Source organism: Ostreococcus tauri (genome assembly GCF_000214015.3).
Source record: "Ostreococcus tauri WGS project CAID00000000 data, contig chromosome 05, whole genome shotgun sequence".
NCBI classification, from domain to species: Eukaryota; Viridiplantae; Chlorophyta; class Mamiellophyceae; order Mamiellales; family Bathycoccaceae; genus Ostreococcus; species Ostreococcus tauri.
Window position 1 is genome coordinate 792,000 of NC_014430.2, and position 17,421 is coordinate 809,420.

Consider the following 17,421-nt stretch of genomic DNA (forward strand, 5'->3'; position numbering starts at 1 on the left):
CGCGCGCGGCCATCGCCCGACGCTCGACGTCGCGAACGATGCGGTCGCGATCGAGACGCCGTCGACGCCGCGCCGGGCGCGTGCGCACGCCGACCCGTCGCGCGCGGCGCGCGTCTCGACCACGCCCGCGTCTCGACCGACGCGTTCGCTCGCGCGCGGGTCTCACTCGACGCACACGCGCGCTCAAAGGTGTGACACCGAATCACGTCGACGCCGTCTCGGCACGCACACTTTCGCCGTCGTCAACTAAACCCTAGATTTGCCCGTTTTGATGGAAAGTCGCCCGTGGAAAACGCCGTCGATGGCCGGACACACGGCGCGTACGCGCGACCGGACGCCCGTCTCAACCCTAACGCACGCGCGTGCCGGTGATGGGCGCGACGTCGTGTGGGCGAACAGTCCGACGGACCTCCCGCGGCCTCGACGGCCCCCGCCTCGGTTGGAAGATGATCCGATCGAGCGACCGTTCGATCGATCGCGGGCGACGCCGCACACGCGCGACGCGGAGAATGATGCTCACGGCGCGCGCACCGACGACGGCGCACGCCTCGGTGGCGGCGCGATCGACCGCGACGCGACGGCCGTCGAGCGCGGTGGTGGCGAAATTCACGGCGAAGCGATCGGCGATCGTCGGCGGCGGCGCGGCGGTGCGCATGGCATCCGTCGTCGCGACGACGCGTGAGCGACGGACGGTGGTGACGTGCGTGCGGTGATGCGCGATGGCGAACGCGGTGATGGCGCGCGTGAGATGACGGTCGACGGGGATCGCGCGTGGGGTGGATGAGGGATGGACGGGCGACGCGGCGGCGACGGCGCGAGGGTTTCGCGCGATCGCGGACGCGCGCGCGCGGGTCGGACGCGCGGTGTCGTTGGATCGCGCGCACGGGGTGGATGTTTGGTGATCACGATGACTGACGAATTTTGGTGTGATTGTACGATCGCAGTAAGGCTGGCGGCGTCGCCAAGGCTGCCCCGGGGGAACCGAAGAAGGTGTTCGGTTTGACCCTCCCGGAGAATGAAGGCATCTCCTTCGCCATCCTCGCGGCTGGTTCTCTCGGTTCCGCGCTCGGCTTCGCGGCGCTCCAAGAAGGTGTGTTCCGCATCCCGGGTTTCAAGTTCTCCGCCTGGATGACCGTGTTGACGACGTTTACGTACTTTTTGTGCGGCGCGCTCGAGATGAAGCTCACGAACGACACGCGCAAGGGCACGTGGAAGAACTACGGTATCCTCTCCGTGTACACCTACGGTGGCATGGCGATGACCAACTACGCTCTTTCGTACTTGAACTATGCCACGCGTATCGTGTTCAAGTCCGCGAAGATTATTCCAGTCATGGCGTTCTCCGTCTTGATCGTCGGCAAGAAGTACAACTGGAAGGAGTGGTTGTCCGCGGCTATTCTCGTCGCCGGTATCATCCTCTTCACGCTCGGTGACGTTGCGTCCTCCCCGACCTTCGCCCCGATCGGTGTTGCGCTCATTGCCGGTGCCTTGTGCGTCGACGCGATCTGCGCCAACTTTGAAGAGAAGAACTTCTTCCGATGCGAGACCCCGTCGACGACGCAAGAGGTTCTCTGCTACGCGTCCCTCATCGGCACCGCGTACGGCCTCGTGCCGCTCATCGCCTCCGGTGGCCTCGCGCCGGCGCTCGCTTTCTCCCAAGCGAACCCGCAAGTGGTCCCGCTGATCATGGCGTTCTCCGTCATGGGCTACTCTTCCGTGTCCTTCATTCTCTCCCTCATCAAGTACTTCGGCGCCACCGAGGCTGAGATCGTGAAGTCGCTCCGTAAGGTGCTCTCCATCGTCATTTCTTTCATGCTCTTCCCGAAGGAACTTAACTGGAAGTACATCGCCGGCTTTGCCGCCGTCGTCATCTCCACGGTGTACACCTTCTACCTCAAGCAACAAAAGAACGCCGCCAAGGCCGCCGCCAAGGCGTAAGAGGCGCGACTTTGTTGATCATTCTTTGGGGCAAGGTCGGTGTTTTTCATCGAGCGCCCTCGACTCGTTTAGCACGCGTCGAGAGGTTGACGACCGCACGGTTGAACACGAACCTATAGTTATTCGTTCGCGGTCTTTCGATTGCAAATATTATCTTAACTTCCGTATAAAACACCTCCCGCCGAGCGCCTCGTTCGACGCGTCGCGGCGCGAATGAACGAACGACGATTAAATATTTACGGATAGTTGTGATTGCAAGCTCTGCATAAGAAGTGCAATGTTCTAGATGACACGCTCGTGTGAGCGTGACCACGCTATGACCACTCTACGGTGGTTTTCAGCCAAAAACGAAAGGAATGAATATTGTATTGGAAAATGCCGGTCAAGCGTTGAAAGCTCACGCGTCAAAGTCGACGGGATCAGACTTCCAAATCAAAAAGACGAACACGGACACCAACTGGAGCACCGCGATCGGGAAGAAGAGGGAGTAGGCCCAGTTACCACCGGTCATGGACAAGAAGAGACCGGTGAAGAAGGTGGAGAGCGTGGACGCGATCGCCGCCGCCGTGTTGGTCACGCCCAACATGATGGACGCGTACTTCGGCGAGAGGTCTTGGTGCCCGCAGAACAAACCAGTACGGATGAACGCGGCGAAGCCGAACGTGACAGAGAGGAGACCAATCACAATGGCGATAGTTTGGTTGGTCACCGCCGCGACCGGCGTGGCGTTCACGATCAAGCCAATAGCGGTGAGCATGACGGCGCCGACGCCGAAGCAGAGCGTTTGGGAACCCTTGCGGATTTGCGTGCGCGTGAGCGTCTTGTCCGCCTCAAGCTTGCCCGCGAGCGGGGCGATGGTGGCCGTCACGATGACGGTAGATAAGTACGGAAGGATGGAGAGGAAGGAAGACTTGGACAAAGTCACGCCCATGGCGCTCGCCAAGAAGGAGGGCAACCACGCGAGCAAGCCGTAGGAAAAGTAGTTCCACGTGAAGTGCGCGACGGTGAGCGCCCAGAATTGCGGATTGCGGAAGAAGGCGGCCCACGGGATGGAGAGACCCTTCTTCGCGCCCGCGGCAAGCGGCGCTTCCTTCATGTCAGTGGAGGAGTCGTTCATGAAGGACGCGAACCACCAGGCGCCCCAGATGAAACCGAGAACGCCGAAGAGGTAGAAGACGGCGGCCCAGCCACCGAGGTAGAAGATGATCGGCGGCGCGATGAGCAGACCGGTGAGCGAACCTACGTCGAGACCACCGAACGCAGTCGTCACAGCCTTGGAGCGCTGGCTCGGCGGCACGCCCTTGGCCAAAACGCCCGTGGCGGCGGACGGCGCGACGCCCTCGCCGAGGCCGACCAAGAACCTCGAGGCGAGGAGCCACGGCATGCCGAGCGCCGCGCACCACGGCGCGATGAGCGTACCGAACGACCAGAGGACAACCCCCCAGAATAAAACGGACTTACCGCCGTACTTGCTCGCCAGCCAACCTCCCGGGATCTGCGTGAACGAGTAACCCCAGAAAAAGGCAGAGGCGACTAAACCCTTTTGCGTCGCCGTCCACCCGAACGACTCCGCCATGGGCACGATCGCCACGGACATGTTCACCTTGTCAAGGTTACACAGCACGAACGCGACGAACAGCGCGAACACCATCCCCCAGCGCTTCTTCTGCCCTCCCTCGGACATATCGAAGATCTCTTCCTCCGGCGGGTCGTTCGGATTGATCTCGATCGCTCCGCCGCCCGCGCGGCGCGCCACGCGTCGCGTCTTCTGCGCGACGACTCTCTTCCCAGCGATCACCCGCGCATCGCGCACCGCCGACGCAGCCTTCACGACAACCGTCGTTCGTCGCGTCACCGTCGTCGGCTTCAGCGCACCGACGCGTCCATCGCTCGTGCGCGATCGCGTCGTCCCTCGCGCCGCCGCGACCGTCGACGTTCGCGCGATCGCGGCGATCATCCCGTGTGTCGCTCCGTTTACGCGCCTCGCTCCGTGTGCGCGCGCGCCGACGGTGTTCTGGACGTGCGTGCGTGCGTGCGCGCGCGCGTGTGCGGGGACGACGCCCACGCGCGGGCCGCCGTCGACGCGATCGGTGATTTCGAAATCATCGATCCCTCGTGCGACGCCCGGGACGGACACGGCGACGGTTCGCTCGAGGGGGTCGTCGCGAGTCAGTACTGGTCGATACGGACGTCCGCGATGGATGCCCGCACACGGGTGTGTGCGTCCCCAAATACGGACACGGCGACGGTTCGCTCGAGGGGGTCGTCGCGAGTCAGTACTCGTCGATACGCACGTCCGCGATGGATGCCCACACATGGGTGTGTGCGTCCCCGAATACGGGCGCGCACGCCCGCCAGAGGCCGACGCGCGATGGCGATGGCGTCGACGTCGACGTGGACGATGCGCGCGCGCGCGTCGACGTTCTCGCGAGGCGGTGCGCGAGGCGCTGAGGGCGCGACCGCGCGCGCGATGGAGAGCCGTGGACGACGCGCGCGAACGACGACGACGACGACGACGCGAGCGTTTTTGAATTTTGGCAAGAAGACGACACCCGGGGGGTCCGGTGGCGTCGTCGATCGCACGCCGTACCTGTGCATCGACTGCGGGTACGTGTACACGGGCGGGGACTTTAAGAAGCTTCCGAATTCGTACAGGTGTCCGACGTGTAACGTCGGGAAGAACCGATTCAAACCGCAAGGCGGGGGGTCGCTCTTGGCGCAGAAGAAGGCGAATAAGGAGGCGTTCCGAGCGAAACGCGCGGCGGCGGAGAAGAGCGCCGCGCGCGGCTCGGGACGAGAAGCGCTCAAGAAAAAGATGATGGATGCGCAGAAGGAACAGGATCAAAAGCGCGGGCGATGGTTCTAGATTCGTACAGTTGATTTAGGATTCACGTTGTCATGGTATTAAAACCGCCGTTTTATTTTACGCGCTAAAATCGCGTCGACGACGTAGGGCCGCCGCGCTAGTTGAGAACCTTGGACACGACGCCGGCGCCGACGGTACGACCACCTTCACGAAGGGCGAAGCGAAGACCGGGTTCCATCGCGATCGGGGTGATGAGCTCGAATACGGCGGTGACGTTGTCGCCCGGCATGACCATCTCGGTACCCTCCGGAAGGGTGATGTTCCCTGTAATATCCGCGGTTCGCATAAAGAATTGCGGGCGGTAGTTGGAGAAGAACGGCGTGTGACGACCGCCTTCTTCCTTCTTAAGAACGTAAATCTCGGCCTCGAACTTACTGTGGGGCTTGATCGATCCCGGCTTGCACAGCACTTGACCGCGCAAGACGTCTTCTCGCTTCAAGCCGCGGAGGAGCAATCCACAGTTGTCTCCGGCTTGACCCTCGTTGAGCGTCTTCTTGAACATTTCGACGCCAGTGACGGTGGTCTTCTTTGTCGCCGTGATACCGACGACGTCGACTTCGTCACCCGTACGAACGATGCCTTGTTCCACGCGACCCGTGGCGACGGTGCCGCGACCTTGAATGCTAAACACGTCCTCGACCGGCATGGAGAAGGGCTTATCCAACGCCCGCTTGGGCTCGGGAATGTACTCATCGATGGCCTTCATGAGTTCGAAGATCTTTTCCTTCCCAATCTTGTCTTCCGTTCCCTTTAACGCGTGCAAAGCCGATCCCTTGATGATGGGAATGTCGTCGCCCGGAAACTGGTAAAAGCTCAACAACTCGCGAAGCTCCATCTCGACCAACTCCACCAGCTCCTCGTCGTCCACCATGTCCACCTTGTTCATGAACACCACGAGAGACGGAACGCCGACTTGTCGCGCGAGCAAAATGTGTTCTCGCGTCTGCGGCATCGGTCCATCCGCCGCGCTCACGACGAGGATCCCTCCATCCATTTGCGCCGCCCCCGTGATCATGTTCTTCACGTAATCCGCGTGTCCCGGGCAATCAACGTGCGCGTAGTGTCTCTTTTCCGTCTCGTACTCCACGTGCGAGGTAGAGATCGTGATTCCTCTCGCCTTCTCCTCCGGAGCTTTATCGATCGCGTCGAACGCGATCTCCTTCGCCCCGCCAGCCTCCGCCATGACCTTCGTGATCGCCGCCGTCAGCGTCGTCTTCCCGTGATCGACGTGTCCGATCGTTCCCACGTTTAAGTGCGGTTTCGTTCGCGTGTTGATATCGTACGCCGCGCGCGTTCGCGCCGACGACGTCGCGATGCCGCGCGTCGTCGTCGTCGTCGTCGTCCCCGGCGTCGTCGCCGTCATCTCCCCGATCGTCCCTCGCGTCCATCGCGCGAGCGCGCACGCGGCGCGGCGTCGCGCTCGCTGCATCGCGCGCGATCGCTCGACGCGCTTCCGTCGTCGCGCGCGCGCGTGTGCGTGGCGCGCCGTCGCGGCGCGCGGGGGCGACGCGGGCGGTAAGCGACACCCGGGTGTGTGTGATCGACGTCTCGGCGCCGCTCGGGTGTGTGTGATCGACGCATCGACACCCGCGTGTGCGAGACGTCCCCACCGACGGATGGATGATTTCAAATCCCACCCCGCGCGGGACGACGCGATGGCGACCGCGACGGCGCGACGATCGCGCGCGCGCGCCGAGGAGACCGCGGACGCGGACAATCGCGCGCGCGCGAGCGACTCGGGGGTGACGAAGCGCGCGAAGACGACGGCGGTGACGGCGACGACGGGAGGGATGGACGACGACGGTGCGGACGACGTGGACCGGGCCCCGGCGTCGAACTCGGCGTACGTCGGGGTGCGAGACGCGGACGTTGGGGAACTGTCGCAGAGGTACACGCAGCGGGCGGAGGAGGCGTCGGGGGCGCTCGGAAACCGCGCGGAGCACCTCTCGGCGGAGGAGCGCGATAGACTCACGAGCGAGGTGATGCGGTACGTGCTGTTTGCATCGCATCGCGACCAAGGGGCGCCGATTCAGCGGACGAAGATCTCGGACGCGATGTCGGCGATCGGGGGGGCGGGCGGACGCGCGCGCGCTGGGTCGTACATCGTGGCGCTGGCGCAAAAGAAATTTTTGGAGATTTTTGGGTACGAAATGGTGGAGTGTTCGCGGGCGCAGAGTAAGAATAAGAAGCCAGCGAAGACGCTGGAGCAGGCGAACACGGCGCCGGCAAAGTGCTTCGCCTTGAGGAGCGTTTTACCGGCGCAAATGCGTAGAAAGTTTGTGGACGATCCAAAGTCGGCGCCGGCGCGCGGATTCACGCTCGTCGTCGCGGCTCTGATTCAAATCTCGAGCGGGTGCATCCGTGAGGACGCTCTGTTCGAACAGCTCAAGGTTCTTGGGATCAACGACGACGTGCGCGAGACGCACGCTGAATTGGGTAGCGTCGACGCGCTGCTTCAGAGTCTCGTAAAGCGCCGAGTCTTCCTGCGAGAGCGCACGTCGCACGACGACCCATCCCTGGGGTACTCCTACGAGCTCGCCGAGGGCGCGGAGGCGATGATTGGATACGAAAATATCGATAAGTTCGTGAACGAGATCATGCGCTCGCAGGTGGCGGTGAATTGACCGTCGAGTCTCGACGAACGACGCGTTGTAAAATAATCCCTCTCTCAGACGCGCGAGCCGCAGTCGTCGCCGCGTCTCGGATCGATGTCCCCCACCCCGAGCGTCGGGATCACGAGTGATGACGTGCGCTTCATCGCCAACGTCGTCGTCGCGCTCTCACTCCTCTTTTTCTTCTTGAACCGTGCGTTACTTCCCAGAGTAGCGCCGAAGTACATGCGAAGAGATTGCTTCCTGCTCGCCTTCGAACTCACGTGCCTGGTCCCCCTGACGTATTGCGCGGTCGTCGGACACCGCTTGTGGACGCGAAGCCTCGATAGAGGGTTCGAAACTCCGTATAAGCGTTTACACGCGCTCGTCGCGCAGGAGCCGCGAGAGATGATCTTGGTGAACTGCGGGTTTCAAATCTGGGACTTCTTAATCTCGTTCGGGCACCCCAAACTGTGCTCGACGGAGATGCTGCTGCATCATTCGTTAGCGGCGGCGTTGGCCCTGACGGGTCTGCACATGGGATTCGCGCAGTACTACGGGGCTTTCTTTCTCGGCGTGACAGAAATTTCATCCGTGCCGCTTATCATCGTGGACGTGGGCAAGTATTACCCCGAGTTCGCGCGCAAGCACCCGATGGTGGATTTATTCTTCAAATTTATATTCCTTCTGACATTCATCGCGGTTCGAGACGTGATGTTCATCAAGTATTCCATTCAACTGTTCAAGGACTCGTTCGCCGTGCTCCAAGCTGGCACGAGTTCGGTCCCGTACATGATCAAGGGATTCTTGGTCACGAACGTCTTCTTCAACGTTCTGCAGATCACGTGGACCAAGCTCTTGCTCGACGGCGTGATCGAGACGCTGCGGGGTAAGAAGGATGATAAGATCAAGGAAAATTGAGCCGCCGCAATATGTAACATCGATTCCTGTATTCGTTCACGAGATGAAGCGTCATACTATTACAACTATCACAGCATCACTGCACGCGACATCCGTGCGTCCCTGGAGAATCGAGTCTATCTATCACTCTGCTCGCGTCCACACGTTTGCTTGGCGACCGCTGCGCGCCTCGATTGAAGAGCGCGCGACGAGTTCGATTCGGCGTCTCTTCCGGTTCAGGATGCAATGCGTGCGAGCGCGGAGTTCTCGGAGAGTCGCGGGTGCGATGTACCTGCGTTTCTCTCATCCTCGCGCGTTGTGGAGACGGAGAAATCTGCCCGAGTCTCGAAGGCGTTGTCGGCATGGGAACGGTGCGCGCGCGCGACGGCGTCGTTGACGTCGACGTCGTCCCCATCCGCGCTGAATCCTTACCGCCGCTAAGGAGGACCGTCTCATAACCTTCACGACGCATGCGTGCGAGCTCACTCAGCAATCTGTCTCGACTCAAAAGTAGCTCTTGCTCTGTCGTGTTTGCCACTGCGACTGCATGCGAGGATCGTCGTCGAACCTCCGCGAGCTCATCTTGATGTTTGATCTCGAGCTCATCCAGTGATTGTCTAGCTTCATTTAACTGCGTCTCCAAGTGACGCTGACGCTGGAACTGCTCCACTTCGCGTTGGCGTACGTACTCTGCCTCGTTCAGCAGTGCCTCCTCCATGCGTTCTCGAGTTGCCCGCGCGTCCGCCAATTCTCTGTCGAGCCGGTCGATCTCCATCGTTGCCGCCGCCGCGGTGTCTTCCATCTCGGTCGAACGTATGAGCGCTTCCTCGAGTTGATCCTTCAGCTCGGACGCGTACGCCTTTTCCATCTCCAAATTTTCCCGCACGAGTTTCAGCTCCTTTTCGCGACTCTCCATTCTTTCTCGCATCGACGTCACCTTCTTTTGTAACTCCGCGCTGAACTTTTTTTCCGACCGCAGCGCAGCCTCTAAGGACGATCTCCCCATAGCCTCCGCCGCTAGGAGTTCGTCTTTCGCCTGCAGTGCGATCTCCATCGCCCCGAACGTGTCCAAAACGCGCCCGCGTGTGTCCATCGATCCCGCTGGCGAATCTGACGCCTCTTCGCCGACATGCATCGCACGATTGCCGAATTCCTTCACGAGATCACGCGTTCTTGGTGTTTCCCGAGCTCTGCTTTCGCCATTCGTCGACGCCCTGGACGCCGCGGTTGCCTCGCTCGCCCGTTCCGGCGTCCGCGGCGTCTCATCTCTTCGCCGTCCCTTACCCCGCATCCGAGCCTCCCTGACGGCCTCGACGAACGCGCTCGCCCTCGAAGCGCTCTCACATCGCAAGAAAACCCCCTCCTTACTCCCCTCGACGTCGATGTATATCCCGCATCCCGCCGGACACTGTTTCCCGATGTTTAAGCTCGACGCGACGCACCCGCGCACTCGGGACAACGGCACCTTGGACGACGGCGCCGCATCGTTCGCGTCGACCCTGAACTCGATCTCCGTCCCATCTTCGCTCCATCGAGCGAATCGTTTGGACCACGCCCGGGTGCGATCGCTCCGCTTCTCCGTCCACGTCCCTCGACGCAGACAAAAGTCACCAACGTCTCGACCGTTGACGTCGGCATCGTCATCGTCGTCGTCGTCGTCGTCGTCCCGCGTCGACGCCATCGCGGACGTCGACGAGGTGATTCTCGACGCGTCGTCCGCCGCCGCCGTCGCGGTCGCGCGCATCGTCGGCGCGACGCGTCACCGAGTGCGCGCGCGTCGACGCTGCGCCATCGGGACGCGCGCGACACCGCGACGGGTCGCGCGCGACGCATGGACGCGCGCGCGCGCGCGCGTCGATCGATCGACCACGTCGCGGACGGAGAGACGGCGGCGGTGAACGCGCACCTGCGACGATTCTTCGAGCGACACGCGAATGGGTTGGTGAAAAAGTTGCGAGAGGATGACAATTACTCTTCGTGGGCGCGAGTGAAGTCAAAGGCGCTGAAGAAGGAGCTCACCGAAGCCGTGGGGGCGTGTGAGATCATCGAACGCGAGCTCGAACGCGTCGGGACGTCGATGGTGGAGGAGGTGGTGGGAGACGTGAGAGTGTTCGACGTGTGCTGCGGGAAAGGGATGACGTCGTGCGTCGCGGCGGCGTCGATCGTGAACTGCGACGTCATCGCGGTGGATCGAGATAAGAGGATGAACATGAAACACCTAGCGAGCGAACAGAAGATTACGTTCAAAGAGATGGACGCGTACGACGAAGCGGTGGATGAGATGATGCGAGACGCCAAACTGAGCGGAAAAGTCGTCGTCGTGTGCGGAGTGCACCTGTGCGGAGACCTCTCGAGGCGAGCGATCGAACTCTTCGCGCGGTGGGGGGATATATTAGTATTGTCACCGTGTTGTTTAGTTCGCGAGGTGCGCGCTTGGAAGCGGCCGTGTGGGGAGTTTGGATACGGTCTCGCGCGCGCGGCTCGAAGGCTCGAGGCGGACTCGCACGATTTGTGGTGTAAACTGCTCCTGGCGCACGTTCCGACGCACTTAGGGAGCGAATTTGCCCCGGTGAGCAAACGAATCGTCGTCGATGACGCCTTGCTGAGCGAGAAGAATCGTTTCATCGTCGCTAGAAGGGAACGACCCCGAAGCGCGTGTGTCTCTTGCGATGGTGAAGAATTTTCATGGAAAGTTACAAACAAGTAGATTAGCTTAGCGGTAGCACAGTGTAGTGTTTAGCATCTAGCGTCGGAGAAAGTAACGGGTCTAGTACTTGCGGTCTTGGAAGATGTGATCCATGTTCATGCTCACGCCGCTGACGAGCGTGGACAAGTCGGCGCCCGGTTGGTCCTGGAGCTTCCACACGCGCTTGTCCGCCGCAGTGAGCGGGAACGCCTTGAAGAACGCCTCCGAGCCACCCTCGATGATTTTGCACTGGGTGTAACCGCGTTTGCTGATGCCTCTCCACGCGATTTCGCTTCGCTCCGTGCCGTCGTCGCACACGAGCAAGATGCGGCTCAGCGTGTTCGGGAACTCCGCCTTGATTTGAGCCATGAAACTGGGGTTCATTTCAACCTCACCCGTCTCTTCGTCAAAGATGGCGAGGCAAATCTTCTTCCACGTGTTCTTAGACCCTTCCGCCCACTCCTCCGGGGAGCGAATGTCAACGATCACGAAGCCGCGGCCGAGGAAATCCTTCACCTGGTCCACGGGGACCATGGCGGTGGCGATGTCAGCCTCCGCGGTGGCGTCGGCGCGAACGACTCGAGAAACCTTATTCGAGCGCTTAGCGGCGGTGAACTTCACCGCGGTCGATCGGACCGCGGTCTTGGAGCTCAGAGCGAAGGACATGTCGTGCGTAGAGCGTGCGGTGCGGGAAGTCCCGCGCGCGGCCGCCTGGATAAGAGAAAAAGCCGGTTCGGCTGTTTTGTTTGTGGTATTTGATCGATTTGCATTTGCCTTTATGCGTGCCTAATGTCCTATGCCCTAATTTATCACCCGCACCCCCCCTGCGGGACTATGAAACGTTCATAGATGTCGGGTGTTTTCATGATTATGAAAAACATTCCACCAACTCACATCCCAGCTGTCGCGCGCCGAGCTCGTGTCTGATGCGTCCGAGACGCTTCGCTTGCTCGCCCAGGTCCCCGATCGGGGTCATGAACGGATACACATACTTGACATCTAACGCGAAGGAGCGGTAGAGGATCAATGAACCGTTCCCTTCGTCACCCTCCCACCCGCGGTCCTTGACTTCGTCCGACTTGACAAAAAACTCGATGACGTCTTCGCCCAGCTTACCAGGAGCTTTGAAGCCCAAGTACGTGCCATCTTTACGATCGTCGCGTTGCACCAGTTTCGACCCATCAACCGTGTCCAGGACGGCGTCCACGAGAGCGTTCGCCGTCGACTTGACGTCTCGGAACGTATTCGGGGCGGTCCACGGTGAAGCGTACTTATCGCTCTCTCGCGCCGACGTCGAGACGCAGTTGTGCTCTCGAGGGCACGCTCGGATTCGAGCGTTCGCGGTGAGTCCAGTCTCGATCGTACCCTCGGGTTCCATGAGCGCACGCGCGTTCGTCTGCGCCCTCGCCTCGTCGTCGCGGAGAGCGACCAAGGTGAGGGAGAGCGCGATGAAGTCTCTTCGACGAGAGCGTGGACTGGTCGACGACCGCGGCGGAACCGCTCGATTCGATCTCGACGTCGACGCGCCGGCGTTCGTTCGTACCGATGTGCGATCGAGCGCGAACGCGCACGTCGTCGCGCGCATTTTGATATGAGTCGCAGAGTGACGCAGAGCTCGTCGCGTACTGGTACAGATATGTTACAAAAGAAAGCACTAATCGTGATCGCGAGGATCGATGCGTTCGTACGACGCATCCTCGTCGCGTTCGGCTCGAACGCGATCGACTTCGTCAAGAACATCCGCGATGGCTTCGTCACTGCCTAAGTAGTCGTCGCTCGGCTTTCCATTGAAGTCGATCCCAGTGTAAGAGTCGTTCATTCTACAATAGTCGATCAAAGCGCGCCATTCCTCGCAGTGCGCGAGTAGAAACGGATTCCCAATGACGATCAAGAGTGATTTCGCACGCGTAATGGCGACGTTGTACCGCTTCGGATTCGCCATGAACCCAAGTCGATGGTGGATGTCAAAAGACAAATGAGACACGTCCGAACGAGTGCACGTGATGACGACCACGCTAAACTCTTGTCCTTGCAGCAATTCGGTCGAACCCACGGTGACTCCGGATATGTTTTTCCCCTCTAAATGTTTCTTCATCTTCAATTTTTGCCGGTGGTAAGGCGTAACGACGGCGATGTCTCGTTCGGTGACTCCGGTGCCTCGATGTGCAAGAATCTTGGAAATCCAGTCGCCGGCAACCAATATTTCGTCTGGATTGAAAAACGACGGTGACGACGCCTCGCGCATTTCTTCGCCCGAGACCCCGTGAAAAACAACGGGAAATGTTGGATTCGGTAGCTCGTCCCATCCCTTGAACGTGTGCGTGCGAGTCACTTCGGCATGCGTCGACAGTTTGCCAAAGTAAAAGCGTTTCGACACAATCTCGATGATGCTCGCGTGAGAGCGGTAGTTCTTCGTCAGCATACACACTCGACTCGGTTCGAAAGTACCGTCTTCGCGAACGCTGTACGGTGTTTGCGCATACTCTGCAGGCGGTAGACAGAGTCTTTCAAGCATGCTGATTTCTAACGCCTTCGCCTTGTTGCATTGCACGAGTGGGCCGAGCTGTCTGGCGTCGCCCGCGAGAATGAGCCGACCATGGGCGGGATCCAACACGTTTACAATGGCAGCCAGTATCTCCGGCTCAGAAGCGTGCCCAGCTTCGTCCACGATGACGTTTCGGAACCTATTTTCAGGAGAGAGCACGTACTCCTTTTTTTTCCCTCCTTCGCCGTAACTGACGACGTCTCGGTACACCCTCGTCAATCGTTGAGCGCACAGCGGCGTCATCGCCACAATCTTTGCCTCAGACAAGCGTTTGACCGTAGGAGAGGTGAAGTTCTTCTCGTTCTTGTCGTAGTTTGATATGTCTAACAGTGAAGCAGGCACTGATTCAAGCGCTCGAGTGAAATTGTACACCCTATAGGCAGCGCTCTTTGGGACACCGCCCTCGTTGATAACTCGGGACATGAACAAATCGCACGCGGCATTACTCGGTGCCATAATTAAGACGCGCTCGCCCGCTCGATACATCTGAGCCGCGATCTCGACCACCGTGGTCGTTTTCCCGGTACCAGGCGGACCAAAGATTATGAAAGGAGCGTTCGTCCGCATGGCCAGCGCAGACCTCACTGCGAGTTGTTGCTCATCGTTGAGGTGACGATTCAAGATTTTCGCTTCAGTGACTCCATTCGTTCCTTGGATCGATCCGCGATCTTCGTCACCGGTTGGAAGCGAGTGACTTGGAAGTGTGGACGGAAGCAGGAAAGATTCGTACGAAGGACGCCGTAACGACTCTCTGATGGCACCATGCAGAAGCTCGATTGCGGAGCGAGCAAGTTCAAATCGCACATTTACCGCTGTGCCTTGCATAGCGTGCTTTGTGATGTCGTTGGCGAATCGTACCACGCAGTGTTCTGCCTCCACAAAGTCAACCTCACCTCGGAAAACGTTCTCGGTAGTCTTCATCGTGACTAAAATCCGATCCCCACGTAGCACTGAGGGTCGTGATTCGGAAAGACCGGGGCACAAGGATGCGGAATGTCGACTTTGATTTTCCCTTGCACGGCTCGAGAAGGACGTTCTCCATGTCGTAGACCCGCATGTTCGTGTCCATTTGTATCTCTTCCATCATCAGAAGTGTACGAAAAAATTGGGAGTAGTTCGTTTTCGACAGATGTTTACGGGCGTCATCGATGAGCTCGACCAGATCTTTCGAAGCGGGGTCGATCCCTTTGACGGCCGCGCGAACGTGGTTATCCGGTTTACTGAGCGGCTTAGGCCACGTGAACTTTGTCGCGGCTGACTGCACGGCTCGAGATGGCGGCGGTTTGATGACCATTTCTGGATCTGGAGTACCTAATTTCACCCGAGCGTGTGCATACGGGCGCGTCGGCTCGAGTATTTTCCTCTCAATTTTCCGAGTCTCGTCGCAACTCTGCACGTGGACGCTCAGTGTCATCATCACGCTTCTATGATTGCTCTCGTCGTCGTCTAACGCTCCGTACAGCAGCAGGACTCTGAGCCCGTAGACACCGTCCGGGAGATCTTTGTACCAACCGTCTCGAAATCGTATCGTGTTCTCGAAGACGATCGTCCCATCTACGCCGACGTCAACTATCACGTCCCGCGAGAGCGAGTGCATCATCGTTCTCGCCCTCCCGTCGCCCGGGAGCGCGTCAACGAAGACGTGTTGACTCTCCCCGTGAGGCACCCCCTTGAGCACGAGCGCAACCTTCGTCGACGCATCCATCGTAATCGAGCTCGGACTAAGCGATGCGCGCCACGACTCACTCCTCTCCGCCGACGCCTGCGCCGCTCGAAGCGCGTTCGCCCTGTGCTCGGTCCCGCGCTCGTGCTCCAGCCTGTCTCCCGGGACGTCGCACGCGCACACGTCGCACCGATACGGGCGACCCGATTCCATTTTCTCCACGTTTTTCACGTGCTTCTTCCCTCGCTCGTGCGTGAATCGCACGGTCGCGTGGACGCGGCACGCGCACACGTCGCACCAATCGTGCGAGTTCCCACGTCGGATTGAATTATTCGCGTGTTCTCTCCCTCGCTCGTGCATCGATCGCTCAGCCGACGGGACGTCGCACGCGCACGCGAGGCAGCGATAGGACGTCGTCGAGGCCACCATCGCGGGATCGACGCGCGGTGACGGCGCGACGGCGAACGCGGACGGTTGGGCGCGTCGTCACTTTGTCAACCCTCGATCGCGACGCGACGTGTGACGCGACGGGTGATGGGTGCCTGCTTTGGAGCGCGCGACCGCATTTTACAAACGAGTGTACACGATGAATACTCAGCGAAGGGGGGCATCGTCTCGCAGGATGCTCTTGAACCCGATCCCGTTGATCCTGGCGAATATCACGAGCACGGCGAGGCCGTAGTACGCGGCGGTGATCCACCAGATGTACGAATACTTGGCGTGCCCGAAGACGTGCGAGTTGAGGTAACGCATGGCGAAACCGAAACCGAGGAGTCCGAGACCGGTGAGACCGGCGAGGAAATTGAGCGCGCGCGCGGCGACCATGACGCCGTAGAGCGACTTGGACAGGATATTAGCCACGACGGCGCTAGACATCGGAAGCACGACCCTGTGAAGGGAGGCGATGACGGTGGCGTCTGTGGTGAAGACGCCAGCGCCGAGATAGCAAAAGGCGGCAAAACAAGACGAGCAGACAGCCGCCGTAAAGAGACCGAACTGGAATAGTATCATCGCCATCTTCCGAGCGTCCGCCCTGGACGGCTTGATGAAGTGCTCTGGCATGAACGCCTGGCCGGCTTGCACCAAGGGATCACCGCACAGAACGGTCAGCGAGAAGAGCGTCGCAGCGATTCTGTGCGCGGCGGACACCGTTACTCCGAGCGAATTCGCCTGGAGAATCTGCGAGGTGTAAATCGCCAGTAGAGCCGCCACCAAGAATGTGATGGGGCCGAAGAACGCCATCACGGGCGCCACCTGCGCCTTCGTCGGAATCATCGCGCGAAAAAATGGAACCGAACCGTCTCCGAAATTTTGCTTTGGCGGAAAGTTTGACAACCCGCGTCGCCGGAGAATGACCGTGATCGCGATGAGTCCAGTGTACAACGACGCCGTTGTCGCCCACGCCGCGCCCGCAGCACCGGTATTAAACACGGCCACCATGAAATAATCACCCACAAAGTTCACAACCGCCGCGAGCGCGACGCACATCAGCGGCCCGATGGTATCCTTCCTCGCCACCAGAGTGGCGTAGAGGGACGCCGTCATGAACGCGGCGGGCATCGCCAATCCTCGAATTCGAGTGTACTGCGCCGCGATTGGCTTCACCTCTCCCGTGACGCTTAATAAATCTAATAACGACTCTGCCCGAGTGACGAGCAAGGCCCCCACGGCGATTGAGCTCACAAAGGCGATGAAGAGCGCTCCATACACCTTACCGTTCAGCTCGTCCTCGTTCTCTCCACTCGCCACGCCTCGACTCACGATAGACGTCAGCCCTGCGGTGATGAACGCGAAGAGCGACACCGTGTAATCCGTCAGGGGCGTCGACACTCCGAGCGCCGCGAGCGAAACCGCGCTCGCCTCCCCCGCGCACCGCCCCACGAACGCCGTATCCGTCATCGTCAGCAGCGGCGATATCAAATTCGACGCCAACAACGGCGCGCAAAACATACCGAGCAGTTTCATCTCTCTCATCGGGTTCAGCGTCGTCTCGGACGCGGACGCCGCGTCCGTCTCCGCGCGCCGCGTCGTCCAATCGCCTCTCAGCCCCCGTCGTCCTCCATCGCGCGCGCGCGGACCCGCGCGCGCGATCGTCGCCGCGCGCGATATCGACCCCCCCCCACCCCCCCGGGTCGCCCTGAACCATCCCACATCGCCCCCGCGCGCGTCGTCGTCCGTCGCCCGCGCTCGGGTCCTCCATCGCGGTCGAGCGATGCCCTCGACCGCGCCGTC

At 60.3% G+C, this 17,421-nt stretch overlaps 13 protein-coding genes across 13 annotated transcripts in view; 6 read left to right on the forward strand and 7 right to left on the reverse strand.

Annotated features, from left to right (window-relative positions):
- Positions 1-250, forward strand: part of OT_ostta05g04760 (unnamed product) — a gene marked incomplete at both ends in the record, with an annotated part of 561 nt that extends 311 nt beyond the window's left edge. The window contains one exon of the mRNA XM_022984378.1: positions 1-250. This exon is cut by the window's left edge and continues 124 nt beyond it. Coding sequence (XP_022839115.1) covers positions 1-250 — 250 coding nt within the window.
- Positions 251-509: 259 nt separating this feature from the next.
- On the forward strand, positions 510-1,938 carry OT_ostta05g04770 (UAA transporter; the record flags this gene model as incomplete). The annotated part of the gene is made up of 2 exons (XM_022984379.1): positions 510-700; positions 945-1,938. The coding sequence occupies 2 exons, from the start codon at positions 510-512 to the stop codon at positions 1,936-1,938; spliced, it is 1,185 nt and encodes a 394-aa protein (XP_022839116.1).
- Positions 1,939-2,335: 397 nt separating this feature from the next.
- OT_ostta05g04780 (Major facilitator superfamily domain, general substrate transporter) lies at positions 2,336-3,622 on the reverse strand (the record flags this gene model as incomplete). The annotated part of the gene is made up of 1 exon (XM_022984380.1): positions 2,336-3,622. One exon carries the CDS (start codon positions 3,620-3,622, stop codon positions 2,336-2,338), a length of 1,287 nt encoding a protein of 428 aa, XP_022839117.1.
- Positions 3,623-4,309: 687 nt separating this feature from the next.
- Positions 4,310-4,804, forward strand: OT_ostta05g04790 (Rubredoxin-type fold; the record flags this gene model as incomplete). The annotated part of the gene is made up of 1 exon (XM_003079544.2): positions 4,310-4,804. The coding sequence occupies one exon, from the start codon at positions 4,310-4,312 to the stop codon at positions 4,802-4,804; it is 495 nt and encodes a 164-aa protein (XP_003079592.2).
- Positions 4,805-4,901: 97 nt separating this feature from the next.
- OT_ostta05g04800 (Translation elongation/initiation factor/Ribosomal, beta-barrel) lies at positions 4,902-6,233 on the reverse strand (the record flags this gene model as incomplete). The annotated part of the gene is made up of 1 exon (XM_003079545.2): positions 4,902-6,233. The coding sequence occupies one exon, from the start codon at positions 6,231-6,233 to the stop codon at positions 4,902-4,904; it is 1,332 nt and encodes a 443-aa protein (XP_003079593.2).
- Positions 6,234-6,459: 226 nt separating this feature from the next.
- Positions 6,460-7,428, forward strand: OT_ostta05g04810 (MAGE protein; the record flags this gene model as incomplete). The annotated part of the gene is made up of 1 exon (XM_003079546.2): positions 6,460-7,428. The coding sequence occupies one exon, from the start codon at positions 6,460-6,462 to the stop codon at positions 7,426-7,428; it is 969 nt and encodes a 322-aa protein (XP_003079594.2).
- Positions 7,429-7,512: 84 nt separating this feature from the next.
- OT_ostta05g04820 (TRAM/LAG1/CLN8 homology domain) lies at positions 7,513-8,316 on the forward strand (the record flags this gene model as incomplete). The annotated part of the gene is made up of 1 exon (XM_003079547.1): positions 7,513-8,316. One exon carries the CDS (start codon positions 7,513-7,515, stop codon positions 8,314-8,316), a length of 804 nt encoding a protein of 267 aa, XP_003079595.1.
- A 76-nt stretch (positions 8,317-8,392) lies between these two features.
- On the reverse strand, positions 8,393-9,976 carry OT_ostta05g04830 (unnamed product; the record flags this gene model as incomplete). Its single annotated transcript, XM_003079548.1, has 1 exon — positions 8,393-9,976. One exon carries the CDS (start codon positions 9,974-9,976, stop codon positions 8,393-8,395), a length of 1,584 nt encoding a protein of 527 aa, XP_003079596.1.
- A 150-nt stretch (positions 9,977-10,126) lies between these two features.
- OT_ostta05g04840 (Methyltransferase domain) lies at positions 10,127-11,002 on the forward strand (the record flags this gene model as incomplete). Its single annotated transcript, XM_003079549.1, has 1 exon — positions 10,127-11,002. The coding sequence occupies one exon, from the start codon at positions 10,127-10,129 to the stop codon at positions 11,000-11,002; it is 876 nt and encodes a 291-aa protein (XP_003079597.1).
- A 60-nt stretch (positions 11,003-11,062) lies between these two features.
- OT_ostta05g04850 (Rhodanese-like domain) lies at positions 11,063-11,647 on the reverse strand (the record flags this gene model as incomplete). Its single annotated transcript, XM_003079550.1, has 1 exon — positions 11,063-11,647. The coding sequence occupies one exon, from the start codon at positions 11,645-11,647 to the stop codon at positions 11,063-11,065; it is 585 nt and encodes a 194-aa protein (XP_003079598.1).
- A 202-nt stretch (positions 11,648-11,849) lies between these two features.
- OT_ostta05g04860 (unnamed product) lies at positions 11,850-12,566 on the reverse strand (the record flags this gene model as incomplete). Its single annotated transcript, XM_003079551.1, has 1 exon — positions 11,850-12,566. One exon carries the CDS (start codon positions 12,564-12,566, stop codon positions 11,850-11,852), a length of 717 nt encoding a protein of 238 aa, XP_003079599.1.
- Positions 12,567-12,635: 69 nt separating this feature from the next.
- On the reverse strand, positions 12,636-15,618 carry OT_ostta05g04870 (P-loop containing nucleoside triphosphate hydrolase; the record flags this gene model as incomplete). The annotated part of the gene is made up of 2 exons (XM_022984381.1): positions 12,636-14,476; positions 14,517-15,618. 2 exons carry the CDS (start codon positions 15,616-15,618, stop codon positions 12,636-12,638), a joined length of 2,943 nt encoding a protein of 980 aa, XP_022839118.1.
- A 165-nt stretch (positions 15,619-15,783) lies between these two features.
- Positions 15,784-17,163, reverse strand: OT_ostta05g04880 (Multi antimicrobial extrusion protein; the record flags this gene model as incomplete). The annotated part of the gene is made up of 1 exon (XM_003079553.2): positions 15,784-17,163. The coding sequence occupies one exon, from the start codon at positions 17,161-17,163 to the stop codon at positions 15,784-15,786; it is 1,380 nt and encodes a 459-aa protein (XP_003079601.2).
- Positions 17,164-17,421: the final 258 nt, after the last annotated feature.